Source organism: Somniosus microcephalus, chromosome 10 (genome assembly GCF_052327205.1).
Source record: "Somniosus microcephalus isolate GS21.2 chromosome 10, FLI_Smic_1.0, whole genome shotgun sequence".
Classification (NCBI taxonomy): domain Eukaryota; kingdom Metazoa; phylum Chordata; class Chondrichthyes; order Squaliformes; family Somniosidae; genus Somniosus; species Somniosus microcephalus.
In genome coordinates this window covers 62,373,171-62,393,801 of record NC_140996.1, presented here as the reverse complement: position 1 = coordinate 62,393,801, position 20,631 = coordinate 62,373,171, and the positions used below count along the sequence as shown (strand labels likewise).

The following is a 20,631-nucleotide window of genomic DNA, read 5'->3' as shown; positions in this document are numbered from 1 at the left end:
TTCCCTTGTCTAGGTCATTAATATATATTGTGAATAGCTGGGGTCCAAGGACCGATCCCTGCGGTATCCCACTAGTCACATCCTGCCACTCGGAAAAAGACCCGTTTATTCCAACTCTTTGCTTTCTATCTGCCAACAAGTTCTCTATCCAAGTCAATACCTTGCCCCCAATCCCATGTGCCTTAACTTTACACGCTAATCTCTTATGGGAGACCTTATCGAAAGCCTTCTGAAAGTCCAAATACACCACATCCACTGGTTCTCCCTTATCTATTTTACTAGTTACATCCTCAAAAAATTCCAGTAGATTAGTCAAGCACGATTTACCTTTTGTAAATCCATGTTGACTTTGTCCGATCCTGTCACTGCTTTCCAAGTGCTCTGCTATTACATCTTTTATAAATGGACTCTAGCATTTTCCCCACTACCGATGTCAGGCTTACCGGTCTGTAATTCCCCGTTTTCTCTCTACCACCTTTTTTGAATAGTGGGGTAACATTAGCTACCCTCCAATTCATGGGTACTGTTCCAGATTCCATCGAATGTTGGAAGATGATCAGCAATGCATCTACTATTTCTAGGGCCACTTCCTTAAGTACCCTAGGATGTAGATTATCAGGCCCTGGGCATTTATCGGCCTTCAATCCCATCAATTTCCCATACACCATTTCCTTACAAATACTGATTTCTTTCAGTTCCTCCCTTTCATCAGACCTTTCATTGGTCTGCCATTTCTTTGTTCCCCATTATAAATTCCCCTGATTCTGACTACAAGGGACCTAAGCTTGACTTCACTAATCTTTTTCTCTTCACATATCTGTAAAAGCTTTTACAGTCAGTTTTTATGTTCCCTGCAAGCTTAATCTCATATTCTATTTTCCCTTTCTTGACTAATCCCTTTGTCCTCCTTTGTTGAATCCTAAACTGCTCCCAATCCTCTGGATTACTGCTTTTAATATAAAAGCAGGGAGGTTATGCTTGAGCTGTATAAAACACTAGTTAGGCCACAGCTAGAGTACTGAGTACAGTTCTGGTCACAACACTACAGGAAAGAAGTGATTGCACTAGAGAGGGCACAGAGGTGATTTATGAGGATGTTGCCAGAACTGGAGAATTTTAGCTATGAGGAAACATTGGATAGGCTGGGGTTGTTTTCTGTGGAACAGAAGAGGCCGAGGGGAGACTTAATTGAGGTGTATAAAATTATGAGAGGCCTAGATAGAGTGGGGATAGGAAGGACCTATTTCCCTTAGTACAGAGGTCAATAACCAGGGGGCATAGATTTAAAGTAATTGGTAGAAGGATTAGAGGAGAGTGGAGGAGAACTTTTTTCACTCAGAGGGTGGTGGGGGTCTGAACTCACTGCCTGAAAGGGTGGTAGATGCAGAAACCCTAATCGCATTTAAAAAGAACTTGAATATGCACTTGAACTGCCGTAACCAAGAGAGATGTGCCATAAATTTCTATGATTCTATTCACTGGCCTTGACCATTTGCGTGAGGTCATTGAACTTCTGGTGGCAGTGCATCCAGGTCCTCGGGGCTTGACTCCTGGCATTGACCGCCACAGCTATCAGCTCCCACTGCCTTTTGACTGTGTCTGGAGGGACTCCTTCTGCTCTGCAGATACAGAACATCTCTCCACTTCCTCTATCAAGAGCTCCAGTGCAGCATCTGAAAACAGTGGAGCCCACTCTCTCTCCTGTTGTGCCATTCCTCACTCTTTCCCAGGTCAGAATCTCTTCAACCACCACTTTCAGCACCTGCTCCAGCCACAATGCACCTCCCTTTTAAGAGCAGCAGGCTAGCTTTAAGTGGTGCTAGCTGCTCACGATATTGCCCCCTTGCTGATGCGTGCAGCCAATGAACAACATGGTTAGCACTGGCTGGATGCAGAGAGACATTCAAATGAGTAGGCAGCACAAGGTTGGTGTGCTGCCTGCATTACAATCAACGGGCGTGGGTTAATTGCGCATCGCGATTCCCTCGCCTGCTTTCGGACGCACACGCACACAAAAATCAGGTTAGTCAGACACGATTTGCCTTTAACAAATTCGTGCTGGCTGTCCCGAATTGACCCATGCTTCGCCAAGTGAGAATTAATTTTTTCTTTGACAATGGTCTCTAGTAATTTTCCACCACTGAAATGGTTCCCCTTTAGTTTCCCCTTTTTAAAAAAAAAACAGGGGTATAACATTTGTAATCCTCCAGGCCTCTGACATCACTCCAATATCCAAGGAGGATTGAAAGATTGTAGTCAGAGCTTCCGCTATCTCCACCCTAGCTTCCCTCAGCAATCTAGGATGCATCCCACCTGGACCGATGCCAACCGATTTAGCACCTCCTTTCTATCTATTTTTATCCTACCCGGTATCTCTACTCCCCCCATCTCAACTGGAACATTAACTTCATCCTCTTCTTTTGTGAAGACTCATTCAGTACCTCAGTCATTCACCCTACCTCCACATGAAGATTTTCCTTTTTGTCCCTAATCGGCCCCATCATTCCTTTAACTATCCTTTTACTTTTTATATGTTTATAAAAGGTTTTTGGGTTCCCTTTTATGTTACCTGCTAATATTTTATCATACTCTCTCTTTGCCCTTCTTGTATCCTTTTTCAATTTTCCTCTGCACTCTCTGTATTCTGCCTGGTTTTCTACTCTATTCTGTACTGAACATGTGTTATTTTAACCTCTATTTCCTTTGTCATCCAAGGAGCTCTAGCTTGGTTTACACCAGAAATATCTCCGCCTTGAAGGCCTGCTATTTCTCATTTACTGTTTTCCTGGTCAATCTTTGTTTCTAGTCCACCTATGCTAGAACCCTTCTCAAATCACTGAAATTGGCTCTTTCAGTTGGGTAGATACAGAAAAACTTTCTTCTCTGGTGGGAGAATCCAGAACAAATCCATAATAACCTAAAATTAGAGCTAGAACACTTAAGAAGCACTTTCTTCTTCGGTAGTGCAAATCTCGCCCCAAAGGTTGTGGATGCTGGGTCAAATGAAATTGCAACTCCTCCACAGCCACTGAACACACTGGTGTTCTGAGCACACAGCACTGTGACTCCACAAGTTATGTTGCAAGATGTCATCTTACTATTTGCCTCTTATATTATAATACACTGACCTATATATGAGCTGATACACCCAATGTCACTTTCAACTGAAAATCCCAGAAATAGCAGTGGGTGATAAGAGGCTGCAGAACAGCTCCCAATCCAACTTCTCCCCCTCACCCACCCTGGTTATGTCAAAGTGGGGCTCACCAATCTTTAAAGATGACTTAGCCTCAACAATACATTGAGGCTACTGACCCATCGGGTGCAAAATATAGTTATTTACACTTTTTAAAAAATACTTTCAATACGAATTTCATTTTGACACTCAAAAATGTATTAAACCGTCATTCAACAGTTTAAAAAAAAAAGCACAATCCAATGGGCAACAAAATGTAAACTTTGCAAAAGCCTCAAATCTCATAAAGCTACTTACCATTTTCGGTTACGTTGCAATAAGGCTATGAATTTTGGGATAACCTAAAGAAAAATTAAAGAATTGGTCATCTATCACAAACATGGATTACACTTTACTTTAAAAAAAAAAGACTACATATAAATGCACACATGAAGTCTGGTGAGTTTAGCAAACTTGTGTCAGATTACTGCTTGTAAATTTATTATATTCTAATTTACATCAAACTTTCCATGATTACATCTTAATTATTTCACAATTTTTTAAATCAACATTACAAATGGAAATTTTAGCAAACATCAAAAGGCAGCTCATTAAAATTACAAAACCACAAGGCAGCTTTTTGCATTAGATCACAGAAAAATGTCTTTCCTCATCTGTATTTCAAACAATTCTTTTAAAATGGATTCTAATAAGAAATGCAACACTGATCCAAAAGGGCCTTTATTAAAGCAATAAATGTGTTGCTAAAGCAAAGATGATATTTAAATGATCCAAACAATAAACTAACCCTGAGCTAATTGGGATCCTAACTGATACAAGTTATAAGAGTTGCAACTGCACTGCCCCAGCTTATCTACATATCTTTCTGATAATGTTGGAACAGTGCAGTTGCAATTACTTTCAGAATAATGATTACACAGGATAACAAACAGTACAAGAATTATGTGGTTTATACAGACTAGATTTACTGCCGTATAATTATGGTTTTTAAATCAAATCAAATCAACTTTTATTGTCATTGTTAGTGCACAAGTGCAGTACAACGAAATGTAGGCTTGCGGTTCCCGAGAGTGTACATTTAGATTAAGACATTTAAACATTCAACATACATTTGGCTTGTAATACATTAACATAAACATAACCATAATAAGGTGCATTGGCAGATGTGCAGGCTTTAGAGTTTATTTGTGGAGTTCAGTAGGATGACAGCCCTGGGAAAGAAGCTGTTCCTAAATCTGGTCGTACGGGTGCGAATGCATCTGTAGCGTCTCCCAGATGGCAGGAGGGCGAACAGACTGTGGCTGGGGTGGGTAGGGTCTTTGATGATGGACCGTGACCTCCGTAAACAGCGTTTCTGGTATATGTGCTCTATGGTCGGTAGCCGGGTGCCGGTAATGCGTTGGGCAGTTTTGACTACCCGCTGCAGGGCTTTCCGGTCATAGTAGCTACAGCTGCCATACCATACTGTGATACAGTTCGTCAGGATGCTCTCTATTGTGCAGCGGTAAAAGTTAGAGAGGATCAGGGGTGACAGGTTACATCCTTTCAGCCTCCTTAGGAAATATAGGCGCTGCTGGGCCTTCTTCACCAGAGAGGAGGTATTGAGGGACCAGGAGAGGTCTTCCGTGATGTGGACTCCGAGGAACTTAAAGCTGTCCACCCTTTCCACCACAGCCCCATTGATGTGGATGGGGGTGTGACGTCCGCCTTTGGACTTCCTGAAGTCCACAATGATTTCTTTGGTTTTCTTGATGTTAAGGGCCAGGTTGTTATCGGCGCACCACTTCACGAGATGCTTTGTTTCCAACTCTGCTTTATTGTGCACCCCCTCCACTCTACTGTTGGCTGCAAAACTTTCAGCCATCTGTCCCCATATTGTGCAACTCTCTACCTAAACGTACAAATTTCTCTAGATTTTCAAAAGCCTGCTTAGAACCTAACTCTTCAACTATACTCTTAACCACCTTCCCTAATTTCCCTCTAACTTTTACTTGGGCCTAAACCCTTGGGACATTTTGCAACATTAAAAGGCACTATATAAATGTAAGCTGTTTTCATTCAATTTTAGCTGTTTTTGTGCCAATTGTTAGTGCACTTGACATGTCAAGTAATGTTAGCACTGCATGATTTATAACTAATAACATTAATACAAAGTTATTGAGACAGGCTCCACTCGGATTCTGGGGTGAAGTGGAATAAGACTCCCTGGAGGAAGGAATCACATTCTGCTTCTCTCCAGAATTAGATCGGGCCCTAGCTCAGGATCTTCAACGGCACAAGCTTAGTGCTGATTTGCTAAACTTGTACTGTAGATTCAGCTTTACCATATATAGGAATAAAAAAAGTTCCCATAAATAAATTTGCAAAGGAGGCAAAGAATTACAGTTGTAGTCTTCAAGTGTTTTGTTGAATTTGTCGGAGGGTGCTTTACACATTCACCGCTCAAAAAGGAGAAATGAGTAAATGGGAAAGGTTCAATTATAATAATTTCTCCATAAAATGACTACAGAAATGTAGCATTTTGTACTTTTCATATACTTCTAGTACTACCCGATACAAATCACTTTTTAATAAAAATCATACAATTTCCAAATACAAACCAGCTACTATTAGACTTGTATTAATGTACACCCATAGGTCTATGTTAGCACTTGTTGATCATATCATTGAAATGTTCGAATCTTTCAATACTGCACGCATGAGAATGTACGTTGTAAAGGCTGTTGGTACTTTATTTGTAAAAATGAAGTGTAAAGATTGCAACAAAAATCCATGTCCATCTATTCCCTCCAATATTACAGAATAAACAGAACTTCAAAATCCATTTAGAATATCTTAAATATAAGAACATAAGAAATAGGAGCAGGATTAGGCCACTTGGCCCCTCGAGCCTGCTCTGCCATTCAATAAGATCATGGCTGATCTTGGGCTCAAAGCCACTTCCCCGCCAGCTCCCCATAATTCTTCACTCCCTTATCTTGCAAAAATCTGTCTATCTCCACCTTAAATGTATTTAATGACCCAGCCTCCACAGCTCTCTGGGGCAGAGAATTCCACAGATTTACGACCCCAAGAGAAGAAATTCCTTCTCATCTCAGTTCTAAAAGGGCGACCCTTTATTCTAAAACTGTGCCCCCGAGTTCTAGATTGCTGGGTGGGCGTGTGTGCTGGGAGGAGGATGCCGAGAAACTCCAGGATGATTTGGACAGGTTGGGTGATTGGGCAGAAGCATGGCAGATGCAATATAACGTGGATAAATGTGAGGTTATCCACATTGGTGGCAAAAACAGGAAGGCAGATTATTATCTGAATGGCAATAGAGTGGGAGAAGGGGAAGTGCAACGAGACCTGGGTGTCCTTGTGCACCAGTCGCTGAAGGTAAACATGCAGGTGCAGCAGGCGGTTAAGAAGGCAAATGGTATGTTGGCCTTTGTAGCAAGAGGGTTTGAGTACAGGAACAAGGATGTCTTGCTGCAGTTGTACAGGGCCTTGGTGAGACCACATCTTGAGTATTGTGTGCAGTTTTGGTCGCCTTATCTGAGGAAGGATGTTCTTGCCATGGAAGGAGTTCAGCGAAGATTCACCAGGCTGATACCTGGGATGGCAGGAATGACAGATGAGGAGAGATTGGGTCGATTGGGTTTGTACTCACTGGAGTTTAGAAGAATGAGAGGGGATCGCATTGAAACTTATAAAATTCTGACAGGACTGGACAGACTAGATGCAGGAAGGATGTTCCCGATGGTCGGGGAGTCCAGAACCAGGGGTCACAGTCTAAGGATAAGGGGTATGCCATTTAGGACAGAAATGAGGAGGAATTTCTTCACCCAGAGAGTGGCGAACCTGTGGAATTCTCTACCACAGAAGGCAGTAGAGGCCAATTTATTAAATATATTCAAGAAGGAGTTGGATATATTTCTTAAGGCTAAAGGGATCAAGGGGTATGGGGAGAAAGCAGGGACCGGGTACTGAATTTGGATGATCAGCCATGATCGCATTGAATGGCGGAGCAGGCTCGAGGGGCCGAATGGCCTACACCTGCTCCTATCTTCTATGTATGTTTCTATTTCCCCACGAGGGGAAACATCCTCTCTGCATCTACCTTGTCAAGCCCCCTCAGTATCTTATATGTTTCAATAAGATCACCTCTCATCCTTCTAAATTCCAGTAAGTATCGGCCCAGCCTGCTCAACCTTTCCTCATAAGTCAACCCCCTCATCTGTGGAATTAACTTAGTGAATCGTCTCTGAACTGCCTCCAATGCAAGTATATCTTTCCTTAAATAAGGAGACCAAAACTGTACGCAGTACTCAAGGTTTTGTCTCACCAATACCCTGTACAGTGGTAGCAGGACTTCCCTGTTTTTATACCACCTTGCAATAAAGGCCAACATTCCATTTGCCTTTTTGATTACTTGCTGTACCTGCATACAGAAAATAAAACGTGGCCAGATTTCACATGGGATACGGAGACTTCATGTAGGTCTAGGTCAGACACAGAACCTAGAAATTTATAACATGGAGGGAGACCTTCTAGTCCATTGTGTCAGTGATTTTCCTGGTGGCAGAAATGCTCAGTAAGGTACATAAAGTATTTTCAATGTTCTCTTAATAAAAAATAAAAAAAATAAAAAAATAAAAAATTTCGTCAGCTGTTCCAGGAAGTGCAGAGCATTGGTCAGATTCTGGTTAGATTAAAGAATAACATAGCAAAGCATACTTACTTTTTCTGGATATTGATGAGGTCCATAAACATTACTACTTCTTGTTACAATGACTGGAAACTACAGAAAATATAGTTTTAAAACAAAAATTAAAACACAAATAAGTGCACGTAAATTCATGCACATACTAAACAAGAACAACTTGTATTTATATACCACTCCTCATGTAAGAAGAGCTTTTACAATAAGAAAAAAAAAAGACTCTAAGGCCTAGATATTCGAAGGAACCCAATAAAGGTCATGCAGGGAACAATCCCTGCATCGGAATTAATAGGCCCCGAGGTGCACTTAATATTGGGCCTTGGGTCTCAATCGCCAGCAAGCTGCCTAAAAGGCAGCCCCAGACATCTAACCAGAGAGGAGGGCTCGAAGATCGGGCTGCTGCAGCATTAACAGCGCCCCATGGGCATGTCCATAAAGGGTAGCAGTGATCGGGAAGAGTGGATAGTAATAATTGGGAAGGGTAGGTAGCAGTCGGCGGTGATCAGGGAGGGTAATGGCCAGGATAGGGAGGGTAGCGGCGGTGATTGTGGAGGGGGTGGGGGTGACTGGCACTTTATCAAACGCCTTTTGAAATCCCATATACACATCAACTGCACTACCTTCATCAACCCACTATATGTTACTTCATCAAAGAACTCAACCGTGTTAGTCAAGACACGATTGGCCTTTAACAAATCAGTGTTGGCTGTCATTTATTAACCCATGTTCTTCCAAGTGACAATTAATTTTCTTTCTTTGAAGTACAGGTAGTGCCTTGGAACCTTTTACATCCACTCGAGGGCAGAAAGCACCTCAGTTTACCATCTCATCCGAAAGACAGCTCCTCCGACATGAAATGCAAGTCTGGATTATGTGCTCACATGTCTAGAGTGGGACTTCAACCCACAACCTTTTGACTCAAGAGGAGAGTGTTACCACTGTGCCAAGGTTGACACCTTGAATGTATAGATAGACACCACCAGAAAATAATACTTCTACTAGAATCTGTCAGCCAGAACTCGAAGAAAAAGTCAGTCAAGAAATGTTTATACTTTACGCTGGATCAAAGTGCTGGTCAAAATTACTTTGAAAAAATCAGTAATCCTTATACAGGTAGACTATCCTTTGTCCGAACTTCCGAAAACCGAAAACCTCTAAAAACCGAAAGTTTTTTCGTTCAGCGTAAGTCGTGCGCACGACATGACCAGAGTGGCGCACGACTTACGCTGAGCAGGGCAGAGGGTCACAGAGTTCCCTCCTGGGTAGGAGATTGCAGGCCGAGCCGGGCAGTGTGAAGGAGGTACCGGGAGAGTGAACCCAACAATACAGCGGCCCGTCCGATATTCTTTTCTCCCCCCACCCAAACCGGTCCGATATTCTTTTCTCCCCCCCCACCCCCGACCCGACCCCCGACTCGTCCGATATTCTTTTTTCCCCCCCACCCCCCCCCCGACCTGAACCGGTCCGATATTCTTTTCTTCCCCCCCCCACCCCCGACCCGTCCGATATTCTTTTCTCCCCCCACCGCCCGACCCCCGACCCGATTTGCGGGCCAGCTTAGTAGGAGTCAGCCGATATCCGGCTTTCCAGAGAAGCAGGAAGGGGAATGAGACACGGAACAGTCGCAAGAGGTAGCCTGAACTTTTAAAATTTATTTTAAATACAAATTTCCCAGTCTTATAATAATATTCTGATATCCGAAAAATTCCGAAAACCGAAACTCAGCTGGTCCCAAGGCTTTCGGATAAGGGATAATGTACCTGTAGTATATTTTGGTAAAATACAATATATAAACTTACTCTGAAGTTTTCCCAATAGGACATAACAATACATTCAGATGCTGCTTTTGATGCTGCATAGGGATTGGTGGGATGTTTAGGTGATGCTTCATTAAATTCCTAAATCAAAGCAGTTATATATATATAAATAATACATATATATATTAAAAAAACACATTTACTACATAGACAATTTGCATGTTCAAGCTGTGTTACAATTGCAAGTCTACTTTAAAAACAGTTTCTTAATGGCATTTGCATAGCATGGTTTTAGGTATAATTATTCAGCATGTTAAAAGCAGTCCCCCCCCCCCCATCTTTCAATCATAGGAATTGATGATGAAGAGTATACAGAATGTTATGTTTTTGGAAAGAACTTAAAATGGCTATCCTGTTAACACTCAGCCATTTGTCATCCGAGTATTAGGCACAAGATACAGTGAATTTCTATACGCCTGGGAAACTATATTTTCAAAGTTAATGAAAATACATCTAAAAGTATTAGTTGATGTTGTGGCATAGCTCATACATAAAAGGGGGAAAAGATAGTTTCTCTTTTCGTATAACTGTCTCTGCTCATTTTCATCTGTAAAAATCTTTCCGTCACCCTCTGCCTTTCTGTTTGCCTCCTACTAAGTTGCCCCTCTCATGCAATTTCTCGTCATCTCTGTAGCTCTCCAGTTGCCTGACTCATTCTCTCTCCCTTTAAGAAAAATAAGCAGACGTTCCTTTTGAATAGATCTAGATGATCTTACTTTGACCTGTGTAGCGTTGCTATGGTAACATTTGAGATCATTACTGTGAAAGTATTTTCAACATATATCCACAAATATTACTTTCCCTGATCTCGTTCTTGAACATGCTGGGAAATTTGCTATTAATTGGGCATCATGGGAACTCATCATTTTCTTTTGTTTTTCTGTGGGAAAGATATGTCCATTGGCACGGGCAACATGCTTGGCAGGTGGAATAGGCTGTCTGAACCACCATCATCTCTGCCATCTCTCAAGTTCTGTTAGGGGTACTAGTTATTCCAATCCTCAACTTTTGTTAGGGGTACTACTCATTCTCTGGAGGCTAACAATTTTTTTTCTGACTGGTTTTATTTTGCTAGTTTATAGCAAAATATTTTATCTGTTTAAAATGCCCACAACCACTAATCACAATTTTTTCTTTTCTTCTTACCAAACTCTCTTTCAGCTTGTTCCTGTATCCAAAATACCACGGCTGATGTAATATGTTGCTGTGGAAGAGGGTCACTTGGATAGTGAAACAGGCAACTCCTGGCAAATTATATCCAATAATACAGCTTTGAGAGATCTGGAAACTCATTCCATGGCAGGAATCTTTCTAGACTGAAAAACTCTGATAAACATTATATACTGATGCTTTATTTAGTTTAATACAGATCTTAACAAATTAACACTTGTTGAAAACCTCCCTCAAAAAAAAATAAGCAAAACAAGTCCAAATCATGGCTCAATCAGTTCAAAAGAGGAAAAAATTGCATCCAGCAGTATGGAGGGAGCCTGGAGGGGGCAGAGCAGCCAAGTCAGAGGCTGGGAGGGAGTGCAATGTCCAAATCTGGGTCCAGGAGACACCAGGCAAGTAGAAGTGACCCTAAGTTTATTCATGCGTAACGAGGACTGGGAGGGCGGACAAATGACCAAGAGAGAATGCCTCAAAAGGATAGTACCAGCAGCACACAACACTAAGACCCTTCTTCTTATCGTGTCCACGGACAGTCTATACATAGCTCAGCCAGAACTGGACACATTTTTGCACCTTGTTGTTGAATTCGGCAAGATCTGCAACAGTGCAGGGTTCCTCTAACGATGGGCATTGTAGGAGATGTTGCATAGTCTGTGCCTGTTCCACATTCACAAGTTGCCGGGCTGGTTGAATATCCCCATTTGCTTAGTGACACCTTTGAGCAACCTACCGGTCCCAAGTCTGTTAAGGCACTTCCAGGTTGCCCAGTTGCAATTAGCTCCAGGGGGAAGGCTTTCATCAAGTAAAATTTCCATCGCTGGGAGCTGTTCAAGACTGGCGAGCCGGTCTTTCCACAAGGCGATGCGGGCTTCAGATGAGGTTGATTGTAATGGAACAACACTGTTCATGAAGCTCTTTCTTGACTTTAGGAGGCTGGGTGTAGGTGTATGACAATGCAGAGGGTGTCTCTCATCTGATGTTTGACAGAGTCGCTCTTTCTTGCTGGCTACCGTTCTTCTTATATCAGGGGGAGTGATACCCGCCAGGATATATATGCTGTTGGTGTTTGTTGGTTTTAAGCAACCTGTGATAAATCGGCAGCTTGCATTCAGAACGGCATCCATCTTCTTGGCATGAGTAGACCTTTCCCATGCAGGGCAGGTGTATTCAGCAGTGGAATAGCAAAGAGCAAGTGCACTGGTTCGCAATGTTTTCAGGCTTGTTCCCCATCTTGTGTTAGTGAGCTTATTCAGGATGTTGTTTCGTACGCTCACTTTTGCCTTTGTCTTCTCGATGTGGTTCTTGAAGGTGAGGCATCGGTCAAGGGTGACTCCTAAGTAGATAGGGTGCTTGCAATGCGTCAGTGTTGCTCCACACCAGGTTACTTTCAGCTGGCGTTTGGCTTCACGGTTTCTGAGGTGGAATGCACAAACTTGCGTCTTTGATGGGTTTGCGCGAAGATGGTTTTCTTCATAGTAGGATTTTAGTCCCTCCAAGGCCTCAGAAAGCGTTTTCTCCACGGTGTTAAAATCAGTGCTTTGGGCAGTGACACACATGACCCTTCATAAAGGACAAGTCCACAATGGAAGCTGTGGAGCACTGAGGCTGAGCAAATATGTGGAGAATGAGAAGGTCCAGGAGTGACATTCAAAATGGCTGGAGTTGATAAATGGATCAATGGAGTGATAGATTGGTGAATAATCATGGTAGCAAAAAAAGGGTTGATTTTTATTTTTTAATGATGCTCACCAAAGGGAGTCTGATGTTTCATATATTTTGCACATAAAAGTCGTAGGGGGAAAAAATTCATAAGGTGAAAAATAGCACCAGCGATCGCTAAATTCAGTGTTAGCGCTCAAGAGGGAGGTAGAGCACTAATTTAAGCGCTCCACTTCCTTCTTAGAGCGCTAACCCCGAATATTGGGGCGGTGCATTCTGCAGCGCTACACACTGGGCCACATAGCGCTGCCGCATGGAAGGGCTCTTCCCCTCATTAAAGGGGAGGGCCCAAGCCCACAACTCTGCGGGGCCCTACCTGAACCACCGGGGAGCGAAATGCCATGCCAGCAGCACGGCACACAAGAGTGGTGCCAGGCTGCCAGATCATGGCACAGACTCCACGTTCAAAGAGGCAACGGGCCGCGACAAGCAAGTCGACCGTTTTTTTCCCCTACCCGCCACCTCCCCTTTACTTATCACCCCGCGAGCCTCCTGCCACTCCGTTCCCACCCCCTGAATCGGTCGCTGCCATCGCCTGGAACAGATTCAGGGGGCATGGGCCAATTTTGCAGGTGGGTGAAAACGGGGCACTGCGCACGGTGATGACATACCGCCGCCACTAAACTGCAGCTGAATTAAGTGGGAGTTATTTGCTGTGCCATGCCCGGGCGAAAAGTCGTTTGCGCTCTATTAACGCCCCCCAGGGGCGCTAATGAGAGGCACAAATGAACCGAATTTCTAGCCCTTAATGCGATATATATATATAGAATTTTTGAATAATTAAAAGTTCAACATCTGCATCCTCTGAGCCATGACTTCCTATTGTCACATTTTTTGTGTTAACTTTTTCCATCATAAATTCCTATGTGCACATTTATAATGGGTTTAAGCTATATAAAACGTGTCATGCTCTTAAATGCACAATCTGGCTGCTGGGTGGCTTTTATGCCCAGTCTCTGAACACCTTCACAGTCCCTTGCTGAAGATTTTCAGAGATTCTGATTGCCAGCTTCTTTTACCTTCATGTAATTTTTGGTTTCAGAACTTAGCTTCTTCCTCACTTTAAAAAAATAAAATAAAATAAGTTTAGCTTTATTGATTTTGTTCCTTTTACAGACTCTTTCAACCTCCTGCACATGCTATGTTAACAGTTAAGTCATCTTTTTCCTGATCCTTCCTTGCATTTGCCTTTCCCTCATCTTAGTCACTTTCCCTTGTTTACAATCACAGCCCTTCACGTTGTGCCTCCAACAACAATTTTTCAAAAATTTCTAATGACTAAAAGGTAAATAATTTAAACATATAGGGGGAAAAATTCAGTATCGCCCGTTTGGGGCGCCATTATCGGCCGTGCGCAAAGTTTAGCGCCTGGCGCTAATTGTCGCCTCCAACAGCAAACTTGGCTTTTATCGCCCCTGGAGGTGATTGGAGCACTAAATCAGGCGCTTCACACCTGTCTTAAGGCGTAAAGGCCGAGGAGTGAGGCGCTACCTCAGAGCGCTGGCGAAGCAAGGAAGGGCAAATCAAAATAAACCTGCAAAGTGCTGCTCAGTACTCAAAACTCCTTCACACAGCGTTGAATCTCTCCAGAAGTCTCTCTCTCTCTCTGAATGCGTGGTGCAAAAATGTCACCGACAAAAAAAGGCAGGAAGCGGTCGCCTTTACATAGCGCTCCCCTAGTCCCTTTCTGACAGCAAAACGCTCCCCTCAACCTGTCGTTGCTAGCAGCAGGCGGTAAGGCAGGGAGCGCCACTCAATATCCGGTCTGGGGCGTTGCGCACTCGACTGATGTCACAATCTGCCGGCGCAGGAGATTGTGGCGGTAGTGTTTAGCGCCGCCGCAAAATGTCTAGTTAATTTCGCGAGCGGCGCAAACATCGCCGCGCCCGGGCGCTAGTTGCTTTGCGCCCCATTAGCGCCCTCTTAAGGCGCTAACGGGAGGCGCAAACAACTGAATTTTTCCCCCATAGTTTCCTGCTCTGTCCTCCCCTGAAGCTGTCCCGATCTTCTCCCTATCACGGTGTGCACAACCCACCAATTTTGCATGGGCCACACTCTGCAGTGGCATGACATACCCAACAGAAAAATTTGTCCATCAGGCATCAGTATTTTGCACATCTGAGCTACAGTCATGGACAGAAATGTTTCCATTTGAACTCATTTTATTTGCGTGTGAAAGCTTTATTACATTTGTAGAAAACAAACAACGATCTCCCTCGCTCTAAGAAATAAGGATGGAATCTGGGACAGAAACGTAGAAGTATTTAACAGGCACAAACCTCACCCCTATAGAGTATACTCCCCAGGTTCATCCAACCGCTCCCCAGGTTCATCCAACCACTCCTTCGCACAAAATAAACTGTATCCTGGATTTAACCATTAACATCTGCAAGCTCCCCTGCCCGGCGATCCACTTCCTGGACTGCACGAATAACCCCAACTCCACCCAGAACAAGATTTTCTCTATTTAAGCCATTTCGCTTCCCCACCCCCCAAAGGAATCAACATGTAATTTAGAATGAGCTACAGAACCCCAACACCCTGTAGCAAGCAAGGGGTGGAGGGGGCGGATGGAGAGAAAGAGAGGACGGAGGGGAGGAGCGGAAAGAGAAAAAAAGAGGGGAGGCAAGGGTGCGCTTTGGGGGGGGGGGGGGGGGGAAAAAGAGAAGAGGACATGGTGGAGAGGCAAGGGAAGAGATAGCATGCATTAAATGGGGAAAGAGGACACAAGATCATGAGACACAAAAGATGAAAAAATTACCTATTTTGAGATGCTGAAAGTTTACAACCTTGTCGGTGGATAAAAAGTAAAAATCTCAATTGAAGTTGCAACACTTGCAAATTTACAAGTTTCAATTAAATCAGATTTGGTACTTTTGTTTTATGCCATTCATCGTTGCTATTAATCATTACTATGGAAATTTCACTATCAAAGAATGTTGCACACATGCATTCAACAGGAATTACCCAAGAGATTATACTAAATTATTGACATCAGTTACCTCTTTAATACTTCCTCCATAGACTTCATCAGTACTAACATGAATGAATTTCTCAATATTAGCCTGATAAGCAGCTTTCACTAGGACTTCTGTACCATAGACATTCACATTTGTGAATTCCGAAGAACACCAAAAGGACTTATCTGAAAAAACACATTAAATTATTAGGCTAGCAGCATGGAATTCTTTGTTTATGTAGCACAACAATTTTAAATGAATGCTTTGAAATCTATGTTTTTTTTAAAATACATTCACTAAGGCATACAACATATTAAAAATGTAAAGATAGAAAGGAATCTGAAATGCTGAAAATAAATGCAAGGAAAAGGGTTCAGCTGAAGGTTCACACTTAAAAGGTTAACTTTTCACTGATCAACCTGTTATGCATTCCTACAATTTTCTGCTTTTATACAAAAAAAAGTTACAAGATTTAACTTCAGAACAAAGCAAAAATGTGATGTAAATAAAAATATGGAGCATAAAAACTTTTAAATCATCATTTACCCAATGGGAACCGAGACATTTTCTACAGCAAAAATCACAATGGTCACTGATGAGTGAGTCCACCTTAACTTCAATGATAAAATTATGGTCAGATATTTAAAAATAATATTTAGCAAAAACAGTAGAGTACAAATTAGAGGAAGTCGTATTCAACCTGATCTGCTCAGACCAAACCTTGAATACTGTATCCAGTTCTGGTCATCAAGACATTCAAGCTCTGGAAGCTGTTAAGAGAAGTCACGAGACTGATCTCTAGTATCACAGGACTGAGTTATGAGGAAAGACTAAAGTAAAAAAGAGGATAGGTAAACAGTACAGAAAGGGTAAATGCAGAATGCTACTAATCTGTGACAGTAGGAAAAGGGATCAAAGGTTTGAACTAGTAAAAAAAAAACTAGTCAGGAAGTAGTTCTGCACAGAATGATTAACACGGAATGAATAGGCAGGTCAGTGGGGGCAAAACCTTTGGAATCAAGTTGGGTGCCATGATGGGGAACTGCAGGCTCTTGCTATGTATGCGTGGATATAGGCCAAATGGCTTTTCTCATCTGTATGCAAATTGTGAACAAAATCCTAGCGTTTGCTACATACAACGGTACGGATTTTGCAGTCAGCGGCAAAGGAACATTTACAGCTGACCACAGGGTTTTCGCAGGATTTTGAGTGGCAACTTGCAGTCATTGGGCGTCTGATCCAGCGCAGCGCCTTCTACAGGGGATCTGTGGCATGTGTAAGTAGGACAAGCAACCGTGTGACTCTTTTCAGAGTCTAAACCAGGAAGTTTAAATTAGAATATTTAATTCATTGTAAAATCATGTACAGAAAGCAAAATATAAAGTGAGGGAAAGAAAGATGGGATTAAGAGAGAGAGAGAGATAAAAGAGACATACGGAAAAAGCAAAAAAAAGTTTTTTTAAATCTCCAACAATAATTAAATTCTGAAGGAATGAGACTCCACATCTTTAAAATTAAATTTTCAGCACCAGAGAGTTTGTTTGGTAGTAATTAAGACTTATTACGCCATTAAAAATTCACTTATACTGAATGCACCAGCCCTAACTTTTTCCTGGTGTGTTTAGTGGGTAACTAGTGGGCAAGTACACAACTGCATGCTCTTACAATGCCAAATCTACTGGTGCAGTGAAGCTTGTGGAGGAACAGGGCAAATCAGACAGCAACTTCTGGATTTCTGTGTTTAACTGTGCATGTACAGACTCCAGAATTTTCTGTCTGATTTACTCCATAATAACGGCGAGTGTTGTTATCCTCACCATTACTAACACAAATCCAGGCCATTGGGTTTACTTCCAGGTGTAGTGAAAATTCATCTGATAAACAAAAGCCTGATACTAAATTGGCTTCAGCATGTCTGAAAGGTTGTTGGAACACCTGCCCACTTAGCTTGGCTATGTTGTGGATACCGAGAGAAAACAAGTGACGTGTCAAACAATCATGGGTTGTATCTGTAGGAACCTATGGTTGGCAAGAGGTGTGGTTCTATGTTAAAATGGTCTTTTAAAGCAAGGCAGAAGTTAGAGTGGAAAGAGACATAGTTCAACCGCAACTGCTACAACCTTGCCTTTTGCTTCCTGGCGATGCCACCTCACCTGGAATCTTCCTGACTGTTCGCTACCACAAGCAGCCAGTGAATCAGATAACCTGGCTTCAAGAGAAAGCCAAGCTACACAACAAATAGTTGTTTTTATATAGCGCCTTTAACGTATTAACGCATCTGTGAAGCACCTTGGGATGTTTTATCAAACAAAATTGGACGCCAAGCCACATAAGGAAGATATTAGGGCAGATAACCAAAGCTTGGTCAAAGAGGTAGATTTCAGGGAGTGTCTTAAAGGGGGAAGAGAGGTAGAGGGGCAGAGAGGTTTAGGGAGGGAATTGCAGAGTTTAGGGCCTTGGCAACTGAAGGCACGGCCACCAATGGTGGAGCGACTGAAATCGGGGCTGCTGAAGAGGCCAGAATTAGAGGAGCACAGATATCTCTGAGGGTTGTGGGGCTGTAGGAGATTACAGAGATAGGGAGGGGCGAAGCCATGGAGGGATTTGAAAACAAGGATGAGAATTTTAAAATCGAGGCATTGCTTAACTGGAAGCCAATGTAGGTCAGCGAGCACAGGGATGATAGGTGAATGGGACTTGGTGCAAGTTAGGACATGGGCAGCAGAGTTTTGGATGACCTCAAGTTTACAGAGGGTAGAACATGGGAGGCTGGCCAGAAGTGCATTGGAATAGTCAAGTCTAGAGGTAACAAAGGCATGGATGAGGGTTTCAGCAGCAGATGAGCTGAGGCAGGGATGGAGTCAGGTAATGTTGCAGAGGTGAAAATAGGCGGTCTTAGTGATGGCGCGGATGTGTGGTCGGAAGCGCATCTCCGAGTCTAATATGACAAGGTTGCGAACAGTCTGGTTCAGCCTCAGACAGTTGCCAGGGAGAGGGATGAAGTCAGTGGCTAGGGAATGGATTTTGTGGTGGGGACCAAAGACAATGGCTTTGGTCTTCCCAATCTTCCCGACAAGCTTGTGCAAATCACGAGTATATAACTTTTGTTATGGGGTTAGTCGAAGATAGACATGTGATTTCCAAAAAGGTTATGTATTTTGGGAATTCAGAAGGGAATTCGGAAGGTGTGGTTTTATTGTTGTTAAAGCAATTCTAAAATTGGGCATAAACCCAAGGTGTTGTTTAATTCTAATGTTAATTTGATAGTGTATTAATAATAAATTATAAAGTCATGGTTTGTGCCTGAAGTTTCTTTAGAAAAAAAGAGATAAAAAGGCAATTCCCCAAATTAAAGTATAAAATCACTGCACCATTTGGTTCCTATACAGGACCCTAAGAAAATAAACATTCTCTGTAAACCAATAACAAGTAAAATACTTAGATTGGTTACTGAAACTCCTTACCAACATGAGTCTGAGCTGCAAAATGTAGAACTATGTTAATTTTTTCAGTTCCAAACAATTGCTTTACAAAATGTTCATCACAAATATCACCCTATGAATAAAAAGATCATATTATCATATCACTGCAATTATACATTAACACGCTTAATTTTTTTCAGTTCCAAACAATAGCTTCACAAAATGATCATCACAAATATCACCCTATGAATAAAAAGATCATATCACTGCAATTATACATTGTTAACATGCTTAATAAATCAGAGCACCACAATTATGTTTTATTAAATTCACTATAAAAAAAATAGTAATTTAAAAAAGTTCCAATGATTATTTCAACAAGGAAATAAACACAGAAGATCCACCAAGTCTTAACCCATGAAAGATCAGAGAAAATAAAGTATGTGGGACCTATACTTTTATAACTATTGTTTGTGTTGAGCTTGTGTCATGCAGCCATGGAGAGTGATCAGCAGAAAAATAATATTCTATTATTTCAAGCCACATCACTTATTTTTTTATACGGATGTAAAAGATCCCATGGCACTATTCAAAGACGAGAAGGGAGCTCTGGCAAACATTCATCCCTCATCCTCTACTACCACCAAAACAACTAAATTATCTTTTATTAAAGTAGTTAAAGAAATATAGATTTTTTTGCAATCACATTTCAGTCTTGTTTGCCCGTTTGAGTGGACGTAAAATATCTCCTGGCACATTCCGAGAAGCAGAATGTTATGGTGCCCTGGCCAACCTTCATCCCTCAACCAATACCACCAAAACAGATTAACTGGCCATTTATCGCACTTGTTGTTTGTAGGATCTTGCTATGTGCAAACTGGTCACTATGTTTGCCTACAAAACAGTGGCTACACTTCAAAAGTTATTCATTGGCTGTAGACACTATATAAATACGTTATTTCTTTCTAACTATACTGCCGATCAGGTCACTAATGCTGGATTTGTATTAGTGTTGCTGCTAGAGGTAGCCTTGACTTTGGCAGCAATGCTATAATATGATGGCAGCACTTGTACTTCCTGTAGCACACTTACTTACAGAATGGTTATTCCCCACACGATGGCAGCAACACAACAAGCGATCTGACATTTTTCAAGACTGTAATTGGACTATGCTCTCAACCTATCGGTAAGGCAGCAATGTAAAAATCACATTACTGGTCTATATGAATGCCCTGCACCTCCCTTGAAGAAGCTTAATTGTTTCCCAGTTGCTACTGGTGATCGGAAATTTGTCCAACAATGTAAGTGAAGTGCATTCCAGAGCAGTGGCAGCCTCGTCACATTGTTCTAATAATTAGAATGTGACATCATCGATAGTTAAATACTACAAAGGAAATTACATCATCGCATATGATACTGGTGTGTCTTGTTGTCAGGCTGACTGATACAGAAAATCTGACCCCTGGCAGTGTACTACTGATTATGTGCACTTCTCTGTGGTTAAAGGCAGTGAGTGTTGCTCTTTGGGATCTGTAAAGAAGCATTTTTCCCAATGTAGTACCCATTTTATAAATCAAAGTTATAAAGAACCTATTTTTTTGGTCTGGTCTCCCTCAAAAAACTTTTAAACTGATAATTA

General features: G+C 42.1%; 1 protein-coding gene across 5 annotated transcripts in view; it reads right to left on the bottom strand.

Moving 5' to 3' along the window:
* tgds (TDP-glucose 4,6-dehydratase) overlaps positions 1 to 20,631 on the bottom strand; it is an 80,846-nt gene that overhangs the window by 44,882 nt on the left and 15,333 nt on the right. For 3 of the 5 annotated variants that reach the window (XR_015079705.1, XM_085998567.1, XM_085998568.1), the window contains exons 4-8: positions 19,035 to 19,125; positions 15,613 to 15,755; positions 9,701 to 9,799; positions 7,920 to 7,979; positions 3,494 to 3,537 (exon numbers count right to left, since the gene is read on the bottom strand). Coding sequence is in view for 4 of the 5 variants with exons in the window: in XM_085998567.1 (XP_085854693.1) it covers positions 3,494 to 3,537; positions 7,920 to 7,979; positions 9,701 to 9,799; positions 15,613 to 15,755; positions 19,035 to 19,125 (437 nt within the window). In the remaining variant the exon portion in view is untranslated. The remainder of the gene's footprint in view (positions 1 to 3,493; positions 3,538 to 7,919; positions 7,980 to 9,700; positions 9,800 to 15,612; positions 15,756 to 19,034; positions 19,126 to 20,631) is intronic. The other 2 variants (XM_085998569.1, XM_085998570.1) reach the window with 2 other exon arrangements.